At 40.3% G+C, this 21,272-nt stretch overlaps 2 protein-coding genes across 5 annotated transcripts in view; one reads left to right on the top strand and one right to left on the bottom strand.

Annotated features, from left to right (window-relative positions):
• Positions 1–4,930: 4,930 nt before the first annotated feature.
• On the top strand, positions 4,931–9,416 carry WDR5B (WD repeat domain 5B). 4 transcript variants are annotated; one of them, XM_065942625.1, is made up of 3 exons: positions 4,952–5,010; positions 5,441–6,544; positions 8,983–9,416. In XM_065942625.1, the coding sequence occupies exon 2, from the start codon at positions 5,511–5,513 to the stop codon at positions 6,501–6,503; it is 993 nt and encodes a 330-aa protein (XP_065798697.1). In that variant the 5' UTR covers positions 4,952–5,010; positions 5,441–5,510; the 3' UTR covers positions 6,504–6,544; positions 8,983–9,416. The 4 variants fall into 4 exon arrangements, with proteins under 4 accessions (XP_065798698.1, XP_065798699.1, XP_065798697.1 ...); XM_065942626.1 differs by lacking the exon at positions 8,983–9,416 and having other exon boundaries at positions 4,931–5,099; positions 5,441–8,952; XM_065942627.1 differs by lacking the exon at positions 8,983–9,416 and having other exon boundaries at positions 4,950–5,014; positions 5,441–8,952.
• FAM162A (family with sequence similarity 162 member A) overlaps positions 9,390–21,272 on the bottom strand; it is a 38,654-nt gene continuing 26,771 nt past the window's right edge. The window contains exons 4-5 of the mRNA XM_065942628.1: positions 12,098–12,206; positions 9,390–9,615 (exon numbers count right to left, since the gene is read on the bottom strand). Coding sequence (XP_065798700.1) covers positions 9,523–9,615; positions 12,098–12,206 — 202 coding nt within the window. The 3' untranslated portion in view covers positions 9,390–9,522. The remainder of the gene's footprint in view (positions 9,616–12,097; positions 12,207–21,272) is intronic.

Below are 21,272 nucleotides of genomic sequence, written 5' to 3'. Positions count from 1 at the left end.
TTACACATTGCTTATATTGCTGCATGAGAATGTTTTCTTTATGCATTCTTCCAATTTAAGTGGCCAATCAGTAGAAACAGAAAGATGTATTTATTCACTGTGATTGCTTCTCTACCATTTTTGAGAGATTTCACTGACCAGGTATTTTCTGAAAACAAAATAGTCCTAAAACAGTCTTAGTTCCTGCAGACTACATGATCATCCAGTTGGGTTTACAAATTTATTAAAGCTTGCTTAGATGACTGTTGCCCCATTTCATTCACCATTTTGGAAAAAAGTATTCTAATTTAAAAATCAGTATGTGGTCATTTCTGTGATTTTGAATCGTTTTCCAAAGAATAAAATTACTCTCTAAATTCCTTTATCTATACCCACTTAACTTGAGGAAGCCAAAGGAGCCCCAGAGGGAGCCCCAGAGGGTGTCAGTATGGATCACTGCCTTATTTAACACACGGGCCCAGCATTATTTATGGGTAAATAGAAACCCAGAAGGCCACAATAATGGAGAGGGATCTAGACAGGTTGGAGTGCAAATTAGCATACAGAGTGTAGAATCTTTCACGATTAACTTTTGATGATGAGAGCCCTCTTGGGAAGTCCACACTGAATGTTCTGGTTTGCTGAGGGCAGTCCTAGTTTTTAAATCAACACCTGTTAATTATTTTAGTAGCCTCTTTCACTTTAAAAAAGTTTAGATAAGTTATATGGCCACCCCATATGTAGCCCCTCACTCCAGTACTCTTGCCTGGACAATCCCATGGACGGAGGAGCCTGGTGGGGTATACAGTCCACGGGGTCTCAAAGAGTTGGACATGACTGAGCGACTCTACTTTCACGCATTGGAGAAGGAAACGGCATCCCACTCCAGTGTTCTTGCCTGGAGAATCCCGGGGGCGGCGGAGCCTGGTGGGCTGCCGTCTATGGGGTCGCACAGAGTCGGACACGACTGAAGCGACTTAGCAGCAGCAGCAGCATGTTTAGCCCAAAGAGATTTTCATATATTTAAATTGGTGGTCTTAAGCAACTGGGTATGCTCAGAGTTCAATTATGCTTGATTTTTGAGGTCTGGATTTGGCAATCAGACTTACTATGAAGGAAGTCAGTTAAGTCGTTCTGTAGTACAGAAATCACCCCCAGGCCATGTTAAGGTTTAGCACCTATACCTACCCTCCCAATTTTTTTTAATATAAAAAAATGGCCCATTTGTGGCAGTATTTCTTTGTGTCTGTCTTTTTAATTTAAAAAAGCCCTACAGTGTTGTGCTGGGTTTTGCATACAACATTGTTTACAATAGGCAGGGCATGGCAACCTAGATGTTCATCAACTGACGAATGGATAAAGAAGATGTGGTAAATATACACAATGGAATATTACTCAGTCATTAAAAAAGAACACTTGTAGGTCAGTTCTAGTGAGGGGGATGAACCCAGAGCCTACTATACATAGTGAAGTAAGTCAAAAAGAGAAAAACAAATACTGTATATTAACGAATGTATGTGGCAATATTTCTACTTAGACTAGCTCCAACTTTACTGGATGGCAAGAAGCATAAACCTTTCAACCACAGATGAGACTTTCAGTTCTAAAACTTTTACAGGAAATTTAAAGAAACTTTAATGGGAGAGAAACTTATAAAATCACTTTTATCTGGTGAAGACTAAACATAGCAAAAAGAAATTAAAAACAGGACCGAGTAAAGAACATTTCTTGTGTGTTAGTCGCTCAGTCATGTCTGACTCTGTGACCCTAATATGGACTGTAGCCCAGCAGGCTACTCTGTTGATGGGATTCTCCAGGCAAGACACTGGAGTGGGAAGCCATTCCCTTCTCCAGGGTATCTTCCCAACCCAGGGATTATACCCGAGTCTCCTGCATTGCAGGCTGATTTTTTGCTCTCTGAGCCACCAGGGAAGAACTTTGCTTGAAGAGTCCCAAATACAAATCTCCAGTTACGGTTTCAGTCATTTTGGATTTACTTATATTAGTATTCCCTGTTCCTACACACTCCACAGTTGCTGATGCTCCCCTCTTCCCAAGGAAGTAAACTATTATACTCTTTTTTTCTAATTTATAATGAGTACAATATCAGGACTATATGTGAGTGTTAGAACATGACTAATGAATAAAGATTGAACTAGTTATATTCATAGCTTTTTCTTTACATGAGTTCTGGATACTATTCATACAATATTCCAGATACTGAAAAATGAATAATGGAAATTTCACCACTGAAATTTTAAGAAAATTTGATGAAAAATTATTTCTGGATATTCCTGTCAACACATTCTTAATTGTGTGCCCCCTTATACCTCATGCTTGTGACATTTCTAATGGGCTAAATATACTCCAGTACCAACACCCATCCTAGCTCTCATACTGTGTGTTCACCTTGTTTTAATTACTCAATGGACATGAATCTGAGCAAATTCCAGGAGATGGTGAAGGAGAGGGAAGCCTGGCATGCTGCAGTCCACGGAGTTGCAAAGACTCAGACATGACTTAGCAACTAAACAACAATTTCCTTTCTTTACTCTGTGTTGGAAAAATACAGATTTACTTATATTCTTTGAAACAAAGCCTATGCTTTATTCTGTGAAGTGCTTTAAAATTTTTAAATGAATTTAGTGTTTCTAAGCTTCCCAGTAAAAATCACGCTAACCCTATCAAATAGGAGGAAAGAAGAGGCAGGAGGTGTTTAATCAGTTTAAAATAATGTATAAAAATGGATGCTCCAAACCATTTTAAAGATGCTTTTCCCATTCTCAGCACCTCATTGTTTATACCATTAATTTGCACTAGCTAAGACAACAACTGTCTAAATTCCAAACTTGAGTAGTAGGGTGTTTAAGTAATGAGGTTTTTACTAGTTTATTATAGGTGTAATTATGCTGTTGTGCCTTATAAAAACAAGACTTTCAATTATCCCCAATAAATATAGATAGGGGACGCTTTTGTTTCCAAATGTTTTAATTCTTGACTGACAAAAAACATCATGAGACATATTTGCCTCTTGACTTCAACCGGCTAGCAGGAAAACCTTTCAAACAGGACACACACAGCCTCTCTTGGGCACTCTATTGAACAATTAGGATCGGCCCTCCCTTTGTGGGGTTACACAGCCTCAGATTCAACCAACCACAGATGAAAAATCTTCCCCCCTAATATCCATAAAGTTCCAAAACGCAAAACTTGCTTCATCTTGGCAACTGTTTACATAGCATTTATATTGTATTAAGTATTTTAAGTAATACAGAGATTATTTATAGGGAAGGATATAAGTAGGTTATATAAAAACATCACACCATTTTATAGAAAAGACGAGCATCCACTGGATTTTGCTATGATGTGTGGGGGGAGGGGAAGGGGGGGCCCTTGAACCAATTAACCTGCAGATACCAAGGGATAGTTAATAAAGGATTGGAGAAACTAGTCAGGCTTTCATTTTGGGTAAACCTATTCTTGATTAAAGATTAATTTACACCTGGAAAGCGCTTTCCTGGTGGCTCAATGGTAAAGAATCCGCCTGCCAATGCAGGAGACACTGGTTTGATCCGACCCCAGTATTCTTGCCTAGAAAATCCCATGGACAGAACAGCCTGAGGGCTACAGTCTACGGGTCGCAAGAGTCAGACACGACTTGGCGACTAAACAACATCTGAAAAGCACGTACCCTTCACATATTTCACAGCCACTAATCACTTCTTAAAGCTAGGGAGGGCTGGCTAAAGCCTAATTACGAGTAACACTACTTTTTTTCCCCCCCCCCCCGGACTTCCCTGGTGGCTCAGATAGTAAAGCGTCTGCCCACAATGAGGGAGACCTGGGTTCAATCCCTGGGTCGGGAAAATCCTATGGAGAAGAAAATGGCAATCCACTCCAGTATTCTTGCCTGGAAATCCCAAGGATGGAGGAACCTGGTAGGCTACAGTTCACGGGGTCGCAGAGTCAGACTGGACCGAGCGACTTCACTTTAACTTTACACATTTTTTACCCCATTCCACCTTTTCTGTTCCAAGCACCTAGCAGATCTGAACTTTCCTTGTCTTTGGAAATTTAAACCATAAGGAAGGGCTAAAACGTTTGCTCATTTCCCCCGGCACTACCATGTTAGGCTACCTAGGCGCTGGCCTTGTGGTGTTGGAGAAGACTCTTGAGAGTCCCTTGGACTGCAAGGAGATCCAACCAGTCCATCCTAAAGATCAGTCCTGGGTGTTCATTGGAAGAACTGATGCTGAAGTTGAAACTCCAATACTTTGGCCACCTCATGCGGAGTTGACTCATTGGAAAAAGACCCCAATGCTGGGAGGGGTTGAGGGCAGAAGGAGAAGGGGAAGACAGAGGATGAGATGGCTGGATGGTATCACCGACTCGATTGAGTAAACTCCGGGAGTTGGTGATGGACAAGGAGGCCTGGCATGCTGCGATTCACGGGGTCGCAAAGAGTCGGACACGAATGAGCCACTGAACTGAAAACATCCCGAAACACTTAGGGGACACACTTAAATCTGGGCATAAACTTGGCTACGTTGCCCTCGCCTACTTGCAGGCCTTCGAACCCGCCACCAGGCTCTACATAACAGCTGGAGAGGAGAACGAAAGCCACCTGTGCAGCAGGAGCTTATACAGAGTTACCAGCGCTGAGCGGGCCCAGGAAGGCTAAGAAACGCGCAGTGTGAACGGCTTACATCCAAATCCATGCCTGCAGGCATCTCAACATTCAGTTCTTCCTCGTCACACGGTTTCCAAAAAGTAATGAATGGTCTTTGAAATACAGCCTCTCACACTATCTAGCGAGGTCTGGAAGAAGCCCTTCCTGCAGAGGCCGGAAGGAAACCCCAGCGTCTGCTTTTGCGCAAGCGTAAACCGACTTCTCCCACAAGCCTCCTCGGCTCGGAAGCGGTGGGAGGGCCATCCTCTGCGCATGCGCCGGGCTCCCGGCTGTCACGCGCACGCGTTATTCTTCACGCAGCTGTTTGGAGCATCGGCGGCATATGTGGGCGTTAAGAAATCGTGTGTATGCCGGTTTTTGCTTAGCTTCTGAAATCTTGTTTAAAGCGGCGGTTATTCATGCTCAAAGTACAGTGTCTAAAGTCAGGCAGGTAGGGGTACTCAGATATTTCAGAGCTGGGGGAGAAGCAGTGAAAAATATTTTCTGTAGATCCCCCACCCCCACCCCACCGCTTGCAGCTTTGAAGCGCGTTATATAGTCACAGAACACCCAGCATTAATACCTTACTTGCCGACAGCGCACGGAAGTGTTTTAATAGTAGTTTTAAAGTATTTGTTTACAGAAGAAGCAGCGAGGAAAAAGTGAAGTGGCCCAAGCTGTGCTGCTGAACCAGTCGATATCGTTGTTTAAAAACGATCCAGAAATTAGTCACTAAAAGACCTTTTTTGTTTTTGAGTCCGATGTTTTTTATCTTCATTTTGCTGTCTACAGAGCCAAAATACGGACTGCTTGGTTCAAGACCGGACATCTAGCCAACCTACCGACTTCGAGTTTCAGAGTCATGACTACAGAACAGTCAGGAAATGCGAAAGCAGAGCCGGCTCTCCCTTCATCTGCCAATCAGAGCAAGCCAGTGTCTGAAAAACCAAACTACGCTCTGAAATTCACTCTGGAGGGACATACGGAAGCAGTATCATCAGTTAAGTTTAGTCCTAATGGAGAATGGCTAGCAAGTTCTTCTGCTGATAAAGTAATTATAATTTGGGGAGCCTATGATGGAAAATATGAGAAAACACTTAAAGGACACAATCTTGAAATATCAGATGTTGCCTGGTCATCAGATTCCAGTCGTCTTGTTTCTGCCTCAGATGATAAAACTCTAAAAATTTGGGATGTGAAATCTGGAAAATGTTTGAAAACACTTAAGGGGCACAGTAATTACGTTTTTTGCTGTAATTTCAATCCACCCTCCAACCTCATCATTTCAGGATCTTTTGATGAAAGCGTGAAAATATGGGAGGTGAGAACAGGCAAGTGCCTTAAGACTTTGTCAGCTCATTCTGACCCAGTTTCTGCTGTTCATTTTAATTGTAGTGGGTCCTTGATAGTATCAGGTAGCTATGATGGTGTCTGTCGAATCTGGGATGCTGCATCAGGTCAGTGTTTAAAAGCACTTGTTGATGATGATAACCCTCCTGTCTCTTTTGTAAAATTTTCTCCAAATGGTAAATATATTCTCATTGCAACTTTGGACAATACTCTTAAACTATGGGATTACAGCAGAGGCAGATGCCTGAAGACATATACTGGTCACAAGAATGAGAAATACTGTGTATTTGCCAGTTTTTCAGTTACTGGTGGAAAATGGATTGTCTCTGGTTCAGAGGATAACCTGGTATACATTTGGAACCTTCAAACTAAGGAGATTGTACAGAAATTACAAGGTCATACAGATGTGGTAATCTCAGCAGCTTGTCATCCTACAGAAAACATCATTGCTTCAGCAGCATTAGGAAATGACAAAACAGTTAAATTGTGGACGAGTACTTACTAAACCCTTTAGAAATCAAGTGGTAGAGTCAAACTGGCCAAAAGGTATTTTAAAAAATGGTGTTCTCTCAATTTTGGCATGTATTTTGGTTTTGTGTTTTTTTAAACATTGTCTTGCATTATAAGAATATGAGACCTGTAGCCTCCGTTTACAAAGTTAAGACAGTTGGAAATGTAAGTTTAGATTCCAGGGTTTCTGACTGTAATTTGATGTCTGTGATTAATCTCTTGTGTCTGTCCTTGAACAGATTCTCATTCTATTCCTTTCAATGACTATTCTAGAGGATCATTGTATTTGATAAAATTTAGAAGTAAAGCTCACAAAACAGGATGACTGATTAAATGAGGGGAGCAAGGGAGTTTGGAATAACTCCAAGGTATTTGGTTTGGGAGATCAGAAGAGAATAAGCCTGGGATGGTGGTGAACTGGAGATTTGTCAGATGCTACTCCCACAGTTTAAGTGACAGCCTACATGATGGGATGTGAAATGGTCTGTGGAATCAAGTTTGTAATTTGGGAAAAACAAGTAATGGTTGTGTTCTGAGTCTTTTTACCAGGATAAAAAATAAAACCAAAGCAAAATTAATAAAGGCATTTTACTGTGAGAGGCATTTACCTCTAACTACCATGTCAGACTGCCCTCTTCTGATTCTTAGGGCAAGCTTAATATCTGAGTAGTAAAGCCTCTTTCTTATTACGTCTGAACTACCCACTTCTGCCTGTGCTACGAACTCAGTTCAGAAATCACCACTTTGTGGAACTATCACTGCCTGCCTGTGCTGTAATGGTTTCACAGGCCGTGTGTCCAGTTAATTATGAGCTCTGTAGACTCTATGTTTTACTCATCTTTGTACAGTTTTTATATATAAAAGGGCCTCAAGTAATTGATGAATGACAATGAATTACACCACCATCACAACCTTCACTTGTTGCCTGATTTCAATAAATTTTGGAGTTAATTCCCCATACTATTATTTTTTATTAAAACCTAAAAATACCTAGCCATAACCTCACATTAACTCATTCAAACAGGGTTTATCGGAAATATAAATTGGAAAACATTTTCTGCCCCCTTTACCTGTAGAGACATGATAAACATGAAAAAATAATTCAGAAATTAAGCAAAAATAGTACCAACAATCACTTAATTGAAAATGGGTACTATAGAATACAAAAGAAGACAGTTTTTCCCTTGTTGCTTATAATAGTGCTCATGAAATCTGATTTGCTTGAGAAGTTGTAAGCAATATAAGATACTAGAATTACTAGTAGGGTCTGTGACAGCTCAGAAGTTAATACGTGAGGCTACTGGGAGAAGTGGGATTAGATGGGGGAAGGTCTTAAATTCTGGTCATAAAATTTATATTCAACTCCAAAAGAGGCAGTCATTATTATAAGTTACTAAATAGGATAGCTGACACAAAATGATGATATAAATTCTTGCTGCATGGTAGGATTTTTGAGCTTTGACTTAAACATTTTACAACAATAAATCTTCAAGAACACAACACTTAAAAAATTAGATTTACCCATATTTAAAAGCTACATTTAGATAATATGCAAGTATTCCAAAATATTAATCAAGGAAGACTAATCTGCTAAAATGTATATAAAGTAATGCTTTTGCAAGTGATAAAAATCACAGAGCTTGGTATCTAAAAGCTAAGGTCAAAGTACCCTGTACAGACAGATATAGTTATCAGATAGATTATGAAGCTGTAGAGTAGTACATTAGATTTTACTGAGTATTAAACTAAGTTCCCAAACAGCTGCATATATTATTTAATCTGATATAACCCTCTGAATGTTTATAAGGACTTGCCATCCCTTAAAACTCATGAAGCATATGAGAATAAATGAAATACTTAAATAGAAACCAGCATCCATACCTAAATATGAGACAACTTGGCATCCCCGTCAAACTAAACAAGATACATATGAGGTACAGATGCTTATTTTTCAACACTAATAAAATGTATTTGATAGCTTTTCATAATTGAGAAATTCAGTGTAAAAGCAGAAGGAAAGGACCAGTTAGGAATTCTAAGCCACGGAGCAGAAGAGGCATCTGTGCTGGTCTCAACTACCTCTATGGTGCTGGGATTTCAAAATCCTCAGAAACTTGTGGCCAGAACGCCATCATCACCTTGCCAGGACTTTTTCAAAGACTGCTCTCCTAAAAGCCTGTTTACCAGCATACCTGACAAAGGCAGAGTGTGGTCTGGTTGCTTCCCAGAGCTCTTGAGAAGCACCAGGGCATTCGGGAAGGTTAGCTCTTCGACGTGCACCTGGGCAGTGTACTCAGCTGTCCCTCCTTACCTCTCCAGAAATGAGGACACACAAGCCATTTGGCTTCTGGGGAGATGTCACTTTGGTAATGGGAATTAAAGTAGGATATGGGACCTGGCTATAAAGAAGAGTTAATAATAAAGTTCAAATAAGTCATCTCATTTTTCATTCTTTCATTTTCTTGAAAAAACAGGCTTCATTTAACCTAGATCAAACTGTGGTGCTGGAGAAGACTCTTGGGAGTCCCTTGGACTGCAAGGAGATCCAACCAGTCCATCCTAAAGGAAATCAGTCCTGGGTGTTCACTGGAAGGACTGATGTTGAAGCTGAAACTCCAGTATTTTGGCCACCTGATGTGAAGAGCTGACTCATTTGAAAAGACCCTGATGTTGGGAAAGATTGAAGGCAGGAGGAGAAGGGGACAACAGAGAATGAGATGGTTAGATGATATCACCGACTCAATGGACATGAATTTGGGCAAACTCTGGGAGTTGGTGATGGACAGGGAGGCCTGGCGTGCTGTGGTTCATGGGGTCGCAAAGAGTCGGACACGATTGAGCAACTGAACGGAACTGAAAGTTGTAAAATACAGACAAGTGATTTCTTTAAGAAAATTTATTTGTGGCTCTAGAGTGGAAATAGGGAAGCTCATATACCACATTCTTTTTAGTAAGGCCTATTGCTGCAGCATTATTTCTAGATCTTCAAAATCCAACCAGCACCGATATATCTGCTACTCTGTTTTGGCCTTCACAGCAGCCTCTTCTCTCAGACGAGCTTTCTTTTCTAGGTTCAGGCTTGTTAAAGTCTCATTTCTTCTGGCAGCCTAAAGTGAAACGAATGTGAACAAGTGATTATTTATGCCGGGTCGGAGAGGATGTCATTAACTGACGTGGCAAGTACAGGCATGGTGGAATGGTTTGCTGCTTTTACCAGGCACAGTAGCCCTCTCCACGTGCCTTCTGCCTCCTCTAATGCTCCTAGTATGGCAGTCTATCCATTCAAGCACAAGAGAAATGCCACACCTCTTCTCTTCCTTTCTGGCCTTTCTGTTTAAATCTTATAGCCTCTCTTCTCCCTTATAATATATTCCCTTGTCTTTCTCTTTTCCTCTCTTTAGTATTAAATACCTTTTAGTTTCCATTTCTACCCCCTTTTTCCTCCTCTCACTTTTCTTTGTTGCTACCATTTCTCCATCCCCAATTCATTTTTATACTTTCACACCCTTCTAGTTCCTTATTCCTCTTTTACTGAAAACATTCAGCTTTGGGGATCCCATATTTCACTGTCACCAAGTAGTGCCCTTGATGACTCCCAGCAGTGTCCACCTTGCCACTCCATCCTCTGAGTGAAAAGCAGAGGAGGAGATGCAACCATCCTCTTCCCTTACTTCCCTCCCTCTGACTTGTTACATCTCTGTGAAGCTTAAATAAACAGTCCAGTTTCAAATTTTCATACCAAATGAGTGAAACCAGCACCCTAGACAGTGGTGTTTTTCTTCAGCATTAAGTATGGAGGGGGCGGAGAAGCAGAAAGTTAGATGATGAAGAGACAAAACACAATGGGTAATTTCTCTCTTCTAAATCACAGTAAGTTCAGAAGTTAGTCATTCCGGTAGCATTTACCAACTTTTCAGAAATGGACAATTCCATAAAAGAAAAATAATATTTATGGTATAGGACAGGAGAGGAGCTCTTTATACAGTGCATACCCTTTCATGAGGCTGGGGGGATCCCAGGGAGTGATCTGTTTGTGGAGTATTTAAACTCACCTAGCATCATCAAGTAGACAAAAGCAATGCAGATTTCTCAGAATTCTTAGAACCCCTATATCCTGTTTTATATGCTCTGTAGGTTCAATCTGAGAGCTAAGCATGAAAAGTCAAAGAGGGAGACAGGAAAAATACTGAAGTGGGGTAGGAACACAGTTGTCAAGAGAACTTCACCCAGGCCTCCACACTTGCCCTTCATGCTGTCATATCAGTCTAAATAGTTGGTATTTTCTATTGCAAGACTCTAAAGAGAGTCAGAAGTTCACTTTTACTCTGGGCTCACTGCACATAAGTCAGTTATCACTGGGTTGCAGAAGAACGCTTTAAATTCTTGACAATAGATATAAGACATTTCTTTCCATGTGGGAGCTGTGATATATAGAATTAAACATGGGATTTAAATAATGGCTTGGCCAGTACTGCTGCATAGAAAAATATCTGTATTTTAATCACAAAATAGTAATTGGAAAACTTGACTCTACATTTTTGTCTTGCCACTTACTAGTTACGTGACATTGGGAAAAGTAAATAAGTTTTGGTTCTTCTTTTACAAAACATGGATAAGAGAACTGACCTCTTAGGTTCTCAGAATTATTGTGACTAAGTAAGTTGAACAATGCGCTGTGCTGTGCTAAGTTGCTTCAACTGTGTTGGACTCTGCAACCCTATGGACTATATATCTGCCAGGCTCCTCTGTCCATGGGATTCTCCAGGCAAGAATGCTGGAGCGGGTTCCATTTCCAACTCCAGGGGATCGTCCCAACCCAGGGATCGAACCTGGGTCTCCTTCATTGGCAGGTGGATTCTTAACCACTAAGCCCAAGTTTAACAATACCTGTTATAAAATGAGCACTCAGTAAGTGGGAGTACTTTTCCTGTCACCTCAATTAGGTCTAGATACAAACTGTGGCTCTGCTGTTAGGGAGATGTGTGTGAACTTGGGTAAGTTACTAAGCTTTCGAAGCTATGTTTCCTCATTTATAAATGAGGTCCTAATAATAGTATCTACCTTGCAGTGTTATTTTAAGATTTAACTGAGATAACAACAAGGTACCTGGAAGAGAGTAAGATAGTTATTAATGCCTGTGTGAACCTGAATGCCTGTGTACTGCTTCGGAGCTTAGACAGATGGCCAAGTAGAGAACAGTGATAAGAACACTCACCAAGACTAAGGGAGAGTGAGGATCAATAAGTCCATGTACTGTGAGTGCTTTACAGACATATAAGGAGATATCCGTATATATGCCAGTGTCGTACATCTTGTTTCACATTCCTTATGACACCTGTGACATCTAAAAACGTTTTTTACTTAACCAAAATTATTTAGTTCTTCAGCATGCCAAAGTTAGGATTTGCTATTTATCTCCAGGCATGATAATCTCAGGTTTGGTTCTACCATATTTTATTTTGTTTCTTATCATTTCTTGTATAGGAAGTGACTTCCTCATCACAGAGAATAAATACAAGAATTAACCCCTGATTTCCTCTAGGTCTTTTGTGCAAAATATATAAAGATAGAGGGGAAGTCCACTCTTACCTTCTTGCCCTCAATAACCATCAATATGCATCCTGCCACTGTCAAGGCAATCATTATATAGCTGATCTTCACTCGGACCTTGTTCTTTGCAGCATCAAGCATCTCAAACCTAGCAATACAATGAGATCATGAGAGAAAGTTAAAATTTATGAGTTGCTAGAGGATATAAATCTCTGTGTCTCACAAATCAGGAGTGGAGTGGTGCCCATAAATATAAAAAAAGGAGGTGAGACCCAAAGATCTCGTAGGACTTTTGGGAGGATGGAGCATTTTCACAATTCACTTTATATTTTTATATAAATCACGGTAAAGGGGTGGAGATGAAGATAGTGGGACTGAGGACTTCCAGCTACACACTATGCCAATGATGGGAAAGAATTTAGAGGATCAATTTAACCAAAAGTATGTGAAGATCTTCACACTTCAATAAACCTTTCTTGGACATCAGGAACCAGCTGTACTAGCTTCGGCATTGCAGCTAAATATCAGTTGGATCCTACTGCTTCAACTTCTGCAAAAGTCAACAACTATAGTTTAACTGGAATAGGCTACACTCAGACTCTGAGGCCTGGTATGAAGCCTCCATTGTCTGCTCTGGTAGATGGGAAGAGTATAATGCTGGAGGTCACAAACCTGGGCTTGCTCTGGAGCTGGAGGATGAAAGAAACCTCCAGGAATGGGTATCAAAAGATCTGACTTGAATATATTTGCAGTGTGACCAACAGGAGCCCCATATACCCAAGGTGATCAAAACAAAGGATGATCTAAATAAGAGCTGTGTTAAATATTTAGCCAGCTACTTACTGGTTGGTTTCCAGTTGAAAGGGCTATCTACCTAGTGACCAGCGCTGCAGCTGTGCAGTCGCCCATATACTGCTGTGCTGTGCCAAGTCTCTTCAGCCATATGGACTACAGCCTGCCAGGCTCCTCTCTCCGTGGGATTCTCCAGGCAAGAATATGGAGTAGGCTGCATGCCCTCCTTCAAAGGATACTTCCAACTCAGGGATCGAACCCATGTCTCTTGCATCTCCTGCACTGGCATGTGGATTCTTTACCACCAGCACCACCTGGGAAGCTTATACATTACTTAAATGTATTTGACTGTTAAAGGTGCTATCTGCCAACAATAAAACACTTTTATGAAAACTGAAAAAAAAAACACAACCCCAAAACCAAGAAAAATCTCAAATAGCCTAACCAACCACCTAAAAGAACTAGAAAAAGAAGAACAAACAAAACCATAGCAAAAGAAAATAAAGATCAGCAAGGAAATAAAATAGAGTTTAAGAAAAAAACATTGAAAAAGATCATTAAAACCAAGAACTCATTTTTTGAAAGGATAAACAAAAAAACTTCTAGCTAGGCTAAACAAGAAAAGAGAAAGGGTCCAAATGAGCAAAATGAGAAATCAAAGGATAAATAAGAACCAATGCCACAGAAATGCAAAAAAAAAAAAAAAAAAAAACCAACCCACAAAACATTAAGAGTATACTTTGAACAATTATATGCCAACAAACTGGACAACCTACAACATACCGCCCCAAAATGAATCAAGCGAAAATAACTAACTAATCTGAACAGACTGATCACTGGAATTGAAATAGATTATGTAGTAATAAAAAACAAGCAAACAAAAAAAAAAAAAACCTCTCTGCAAACAAAAGTCCAGGACCAGATGGCTTCACTGGAGAATTCTACCAAACACAGAACTTATGATGATCTCTCTCAAAGTCCTCCAAAACATTAAAGAGGGGGAAACACTCCCAAAGTCATTCCATGAAGCCACCATCACCCTCATACCAAAATCATAAAAAGACACTATAAAAAGAAAACTACAGGCCAATATCTTTGATAATGATAGGTGTAAAAATACTCAACAAAATATTAGGAAACTGAATCCAACAACACATAAAAAGGATCATACACCATAATCAAGTTGGATTCATCCAGGGTTGCAAGGATGGTTCAACATATGCAAATCAATCAATGTGATACACCACATTAACAAAGACAAAAACCATGTGATCATTTCACCAGATATAGAAAAAGCATTTGATAAAATTCAGCATTCATGCTAAAAACTCTCACCAAAGTAGGTACAGAGGAAAATTTTAAAAATAATAAAAATGCTTAATAAAAGCATTTATGACAAACCCATAGTCAACCAAATACTCAACAGTGAACAGCTAAAAGCCTTCCCACTAAATTCTAGAACAAGTCAAGGACATTTGACTCACCACTTTTTTTTTTTACCTTTCTTTTTTTTTTCCCCCCAAATTCATTTTATTAGTTGGAGGCTAATTACTTTACAATATTGTAATGGTTTTTGCCTTACATTGACATGAATCAGCCATGGATTTACATGTGTTCCCCATCCTGAACCCCCTCCCACCTCCCTCCCCATCCCATCCCTCTGGGTCATCCCAGTGCACCAGCCCCGAGCACTTGTCTCATGCATCCAACCTGGACTGGCGATCTGTTTCACACTTGATAATATACATGTTTCAACGCTGTTCTCTCATATCATCCCACCCTCGCCTTCTTCCATAGAGTCCAAAAGTCTGTTCTATACATCTGTGTCTGTTTTTCTGTCTTGCATATAGGGTTATCATTCATTACCATCTTTCTAAATTCCATATAAATGCGTTAGTATACTGTATTGGTGTTTTTCTTTCTGGCTTACTTCACTCTGTATAATGGGCTCCAGTTTCATTCACCTCATTAGAACTGATTCAAATAAATTCCTTTTAATGGCTGAGTAATATTCCATTGTGTATATGTACCACAGCTTTCTCATCCATTCATCTGCAGATGGGCATCTAGGTTGCTTTCATGTCCTGGCTATTATAAACAGTGCTGCGATGAACATTGGGGTACATGTGTCTCTTTCAGATCTGGTTTCCTAGGTGTGTATGCCCAGGAGTGGGATTGCTGGGTCATATGGCAGTTCTATTTCCAGTTTTTTAAGGAATCTCCACACTGATCTCCATAGTGGCTGTACTAGTTTGCATTCCCACCAGCAGTGTAAGAGGGTTCCCTTTTCTCCACACACTCTCCAGCATTTATTGCTTGTAGACTTTTGGATAGCAGCCATTCTGACTGGTGTGTAATGGTACCTCATTGAGGTTTTGATTTGCATTTCTCTGATAATGAGTGATGTTGAGCATCTTTTCATGTGTTTGTTAGCCATCTGTATGTCTTCTTTGGAGAAATGTCTGTTTAGATCTTTGGCCCATTTTTTGATTGGGTTGTTTATTTTTCTGAAATTGTGACTCACCACTTCTATTCATCATAGTGCAGTCTTGGATTGGAAGAATTAACACTGTTAAAATGGTCATACTACCCAAAGCAGTCTACAGATTTAATGTGATTCCTATCAAACTATGCATGATATTTTTCACAGAACTAGAACAAATAATCCTAAAATTTATATAGAGCCACAAAAGACCCAGAATTGCCAAAGCAATCCTGAAGAGAAAGAACAAAGCTAGGAGCATAACACACCCAGACTTCAGACAATACTACGCTACAGTAATCAAAACAGCATGGTATTGGCACAAAAACAGACATGCAAATCCATGGAAGAGAACATAGAAACCCACACACCTATGGTCAGTTAATCTTGGACAAAAGAGGCAAGAATATACAATGGAGGAAAGAAGTCTATTTATAAGTGGTTTGGAAAAACTGGACAGCTTTATGTACATCAATGAAGTCAAAACACGCCCTCACACCATACACAAAAATAAACTCAAAATGGCTTAAAGACCTAAATGATACCATAAAACCCCTAGAAGAGAACACAGGCAAAACAGTCTTTGACATAAATCTTACCAATATCTTCTGAGGTCAATCTCCCAAGGCAAAAGAAAGAAAAGCAAAAATAAATTGGACTGAATTAAATTTACAAGCTTTTGCACAGTAAAGGAAACCATACCCAAAATGAAAAAAACAAAAAACCAAAACAACCTTACAGAACGGGAGAAAATATTCACAACTGATGTGATCAACAAAGGCTTAATTTCCCAAATATACAAACAGCACATACAGCTCAATATCTAACAAACCACCCAATCAAATATGGGCAGAAGACTTAAGTAGACACTTCTAAAAAGAAACCATCAGGCACATAAAAAAACACCAAGAATCATCAAGAAAACCACAATGAGGTATCACTTCAAGTCTGTCAGCATGGCTGACATCAAAAAGACCACAAGTAACAAATGTTGGCAAGGATGCAGAGAAAAAGGAAGCCCTCATGCACTGTTGGTGGGAAGGAAAATTGATACAGCCACTATGGAAAACAGCACAGAGGGTCCTTTAAAAACCAAAAATAAAGGTACTATATGATCTGGCAATCTCACTCCTAAGCATATATCCAGAAAAGACAAAAACTCTAAAAGACACATGCACCCCAATGTACACAGTAGCATTATTTACAACAGCCAAGACACAGATGACACAGTTACACACACACATATATACATACATGTACACACATAAAATGGAATACTACACAGCTGAAAAAGATAATGAAAATTGCCATTTGGAGCAACATGGATGAACCTAGAGATTATCATACTAAGTGAAGTCAGACAGAGGAAGACAAGTGTCATACGTTATCACTTAGATGTGGAATATAAAATATGAAATGAAATTATTTACAAAACAAATAAATTCACAGACATAGGAAATAATCTTATGGTTACCAAAGAGAATGGAGGGGGAGGGATAAATTCAGTTTGGGATTAACAGATACACACATATATATTAGATAAACTAGGATCTACTATGTAGCACAGGGAACTATATTCAATCTCTTGTAATATAATAGAAAAGAATCTGAAAAAGTATGTATTACATATAACTGAATCACTATGCTGTAACCTAAACCACCACACTGTAAATTAACCATACCTGAACTTTACGCCAGCAAATATGGAAAACTCTGCAGTGGCCACAGGACTGGAAAAGGTCAGTTTTCATCCCAATCCCAAAGAAAGGCAATGCCAAAGAATGCTCAAACTACTGCACAATTGCACTCATCTCACATGCTAGTAAAGTAATGCCTAAAATTCTCCAAGCCAGGCTTCAGCAATACATGAACCATGAACTTCCAGATGTTCAAGCTGGTTCTAGAAAAGGCAGAGGAACCAGAGATCAAATTGCCAACACCCGCTGGATCATCGAAAAAGCAAGAGAGTTCCAGAAAAACACCTATTTCTGTTTTATTGACTATGCCAAAGCCTTTGACTGTGTGGATTACAATAAACTGTGGAAAATTCTGAAAGAGACAGGCATACCAGACCACCTGACCTGCCTCTTGAGAAACCTGTATGCAGGTCAGGAAGCAACAGTTAGAACTGGACATGGAACAACAGACTGGTTCCAAATAGGAAAAGGAGTACGTCAAGGCTGTATATTGTCACCCTGCTTATTTAACTTATATGCAGAGTACATCATGAGAAATGCTGGGCTGGAGGAAGCACAAGCTGGAGTCAAGATTGCTGGGAGAAATATCAATAACCTCAGATATGCAGATAACATCACCTGTATGGCAGAAAGTGAAGAACAAAAGAGCCTCTTGATGAAAGCTTAAGAGGAGAGTGAAAAAGTTGGCTTAAAGCTCAACATTCAGAAAACTAAGATCATGGCATCTGGTCCCATCACTTCATGGCAGATAGATGGGGAAACAGTGGAAACAGTGGCTGACTATTTTTTGGGGCTCCAAAATCACTGCAGATGGTGACTGCAGTCATGAAATTAAAAGACACTTACCCCTTGGAAGGAAAGTTATGACCAACCTAGATAGCATATTAAAAAAGCAGAGACATTACTTTGCCAACAAAGGTCTGTCTGGTCAAGGCTATGGTTTTTCCAGTGGTCACATATGGATGTGAGACTTGGGACTATAAAGAAAGTTGAGCGCCAAAGAATTGATGCTTTTGAGCTGTGGTGTTGGAGAAGACTCTTGAGAGTCCCTTGGACTGCAAGGAGATCAAACCAGTCTATCCTAAAGGAAATCAGGCCTGGGTGTTCATTAGAAGGACTGATGCTGAAGCTGAAGTTCCAATACTTTGGCCACCTGATGCAAAGAGCTGATTCTTTTGAAAAGACCGTGATGCTGGGAAAGATTGAGGGCAACAGAGGGGACAACAGAGGATGAGATGGTTGGATGGCATCATTGACCTGATGGACATGGGTTTGGGTGGACTCTGGGAGTTGGTGATGGACAGGGAGGCCTGGCGTGCTGTGGTTCATGGGGTTGCAAAGAGTCAGACACAACTAAGCGACTGAACTGAACTTTAAAAAAAAACACAGTAAGACTGCACAAACTTAAAGTAAGAAAATTTGTTTTAAAAAAGGTATGAAGATGAAAAATGGAGCCTGGAAAGGCAAAATAAAGGAAAAAAGCCAAAAAAAAGCAAGACATGTTAATCTACACTTGCTATGGTGGGCCCAGTTTTGGCTCTGTAGTATCACTTTAGCAGCTAGTGCTAAAATGTATCAGTATCTATTTCTCCCTGAGGTTCTTAAGAAGATAGTATATGATATAATGACATTCTCAATAACATCCTGACAATGTGCTGTGCTTCATCACTCAGTCATGTCCGACTCTCTGAGACCCTATGGACTGTAGCCCACCAGGCTCCTCTGTCCATGGGGATTCTCCAGGCAAGAATCCCCATGAAGTGGGTTGCCATGCCCTCCTCCAGGGGCTCTTCCCAACCCAGGGATCGAACCCAGGTCTCCTGCATTGCAGGTGGATGTTTTTTTTTTTTTTACCATCTGAACCACACTGCAATGAGCTTCATAAGGTTCAGCACAAAGCACAATTCAGAAAGAAAACAAACATGGGAGAGTTAAACAATGTGCTCTTTATACCCAGCTTTTGCTCTCTGCCTTGAACCAGGAATAGATTTCAGGATATCTGGTACAGCAGAAAGATCCTTTAGGCAATGCTCCCTTAACATTTATCTTTAAACTAATGTTTTGGTAAAACTGAGTGACAATGAACTTGAGGTTGTGCTCTTTGTCAAGTGCCTCCTATAACTGGTCTGCTGAATACAGACCTATGTACCTTGATAGAAAGTTCTGGGTTGGGTTACCATTCTTATGAAAGCTAAAAGGCCTAACAGGGAAGAGTCTAAACAGAAGGCTGCTTCATCTTGGTGATTCTACAGGTAGGCAATGGGTCCCAGTTCTACTACCTGAGTGTTTGGTAAGCATCAGGGCAGGGTATGTGGAGTTGTAATGGGCTCATGATGGAGAACTGGCCTACTCAGTAGTATGTAGAAAGTGATTATATCTAGATGAATGAATTTGAGTACTAACTTTTTTTCCCTCCTTATATTACTTTTGAAACTGGGGGGAGGAAAATACTTTAAAAATGCATGGAAGGAGGCAGAGGGTCCAGGGTGTTGCAGATGGTAGGAGAAGAACCCTGAAAGCATATATACACTGATGTAAGAGCTTGGATCCAGTGAGGGAGCAATGTGGATGGAGTCCTCTAGGCACTGAAGCTGGGTCTGCAGGGTGGGAGGAACCAGGAACAACTGCTAAGAACACTGAATTGCTCCTAAGAGCATCTGAGATCTCACCAACCACAATGACCTATGTTGACAAATGTTTTATGTGAACTGGTATTTCCAACTGAAGTGCTGTAATCTTCAAGAAAAGTGATGTATTTTCCATTTGAGGGAACATAAAAAGTAAAATGCATTTAAATAAGGCCACAAGGTTGCCCTCCATTCTACAGGGAGCAATAAGAACGGGTATGTTAAGCAGTGCCTGTTCAGAACTACCAGCACAAGCATAAAGGGTGGCTCAGGCCCAGAGAAGAGACTGCTGGGGTGATTCATGAGATTGTGCTTTGGGCTTGATGGTGTCTTGGGACCGCCTACAAGTCAGACTATGGCAGGTTTTCCTTAGTAAAGTGTATAAAGCACCTATTAGGGCCATGAGTACATTCCAGCCTGATTTCTGCTGGGATATTCATGAAGAAATTACAGTACAGGTGAGAATTTGAGGTCATGTTTATTTCCAGCATGCTCTTCCAGAAGAATACAGCTGTCACTTGAGCTAAGAAGGACCAAGGCTCTCCTGCTGAAATAATTCTAGTGAATATAATGTGTTATTTAATTTGACAGGCAGAAAGAAAGGGCTCTGTTATTAAAGTTGTTGTAAACAGAAAGCAAAACCTACTCATCTTCCTACAAAAAGATACCCTGAATGAACCCAGAACTTCTTCAATCATGACTTGACTTAGAAGCCAGAAGGCTCCAGTACAATTCCTTACTAGAAGAGAATGAATGTCTAGGAGCTTTGTCCCAAGCCCCTGTCTCTGAAGAGGATGATGTCCCACAGATAGACTGCATCTATTTCTTAGAATCTCTTTTTGGCCAAGATGCAAACCATAAGGCAGGAGCAGTGGTTCTCAACTTGGAATGATTCCTATGCCTGAACTGAGCTCTGGGGATCCTGGGTCATGCAGCCTGATTCCAGGAATCAGCTCTGCCTACCAGTAGTCTGGTACTAACCCCAGGATCTGCTTCACCTGCTGCTAGGTGGGCAACAGGCTCAGATTCATCAGGACCCTGTCTCTGGCTACCAGTGTGCCAGCACTAGTGCCAGGGCTCCCCAGGGATCTGCAATCACATACATAAAAATACAGTTAGCAACTCAGATAAAAAGAGGCAGCAGAGGAATATGTTCTAGAAGAAGGAACAGATAAAACCCTAGAAGATGAACTAAGTAAAGTGACAGCCTACCTACATGAGAAAGACCTCAGAGTAATGATCATAAAGATGATCAAAGAACTTGGAAGAAAAATGGGTACACAGAGCGAGGAGTTAGAAGTTTTTAAATGAGAAAACACAAAGAATAACCAGATGTGGAAAATACAGTAACTGAAATGGGAACTACAGTAGAAGGAATCAACAGTAGACTAAATGATACAGAAAAATGGATCACTGAGCTGGAAGACAGAATAGTGAAAACCACTGCCATGGAGCAGAAAAAAATGAAAAGAAATAAGGACAGTTTAAGAGACCTCTGGGACAACATCAAGCCCACTAATATTCACATTATAGAGGTCCCAGAAGGAGAAGAGTGAGAAAGTGCTTCAAAATAATTGAAGAGATAATAGCTGAAAACTTTCCTAACCTGAGAAATG

This window comes from Muntiacus reevesi, chromosome 8 (genome assembly GCF_963930625.1).
Source record: "Muntiacus reevesi chromosome 8, mMunRee1.1, whole genome shotgun sequence".
NCBI lineage: Eukaryota > Metazoa > Chordata > Mammalia > Artiodactyla > Cervidae > Muntiacus > Muntiacus reevesi.
The sequence above is the reverse complement of the archived record's forward strand: the minus strand, read 5'-3'. Positions and strand labels throughout refer to the sequence as shown.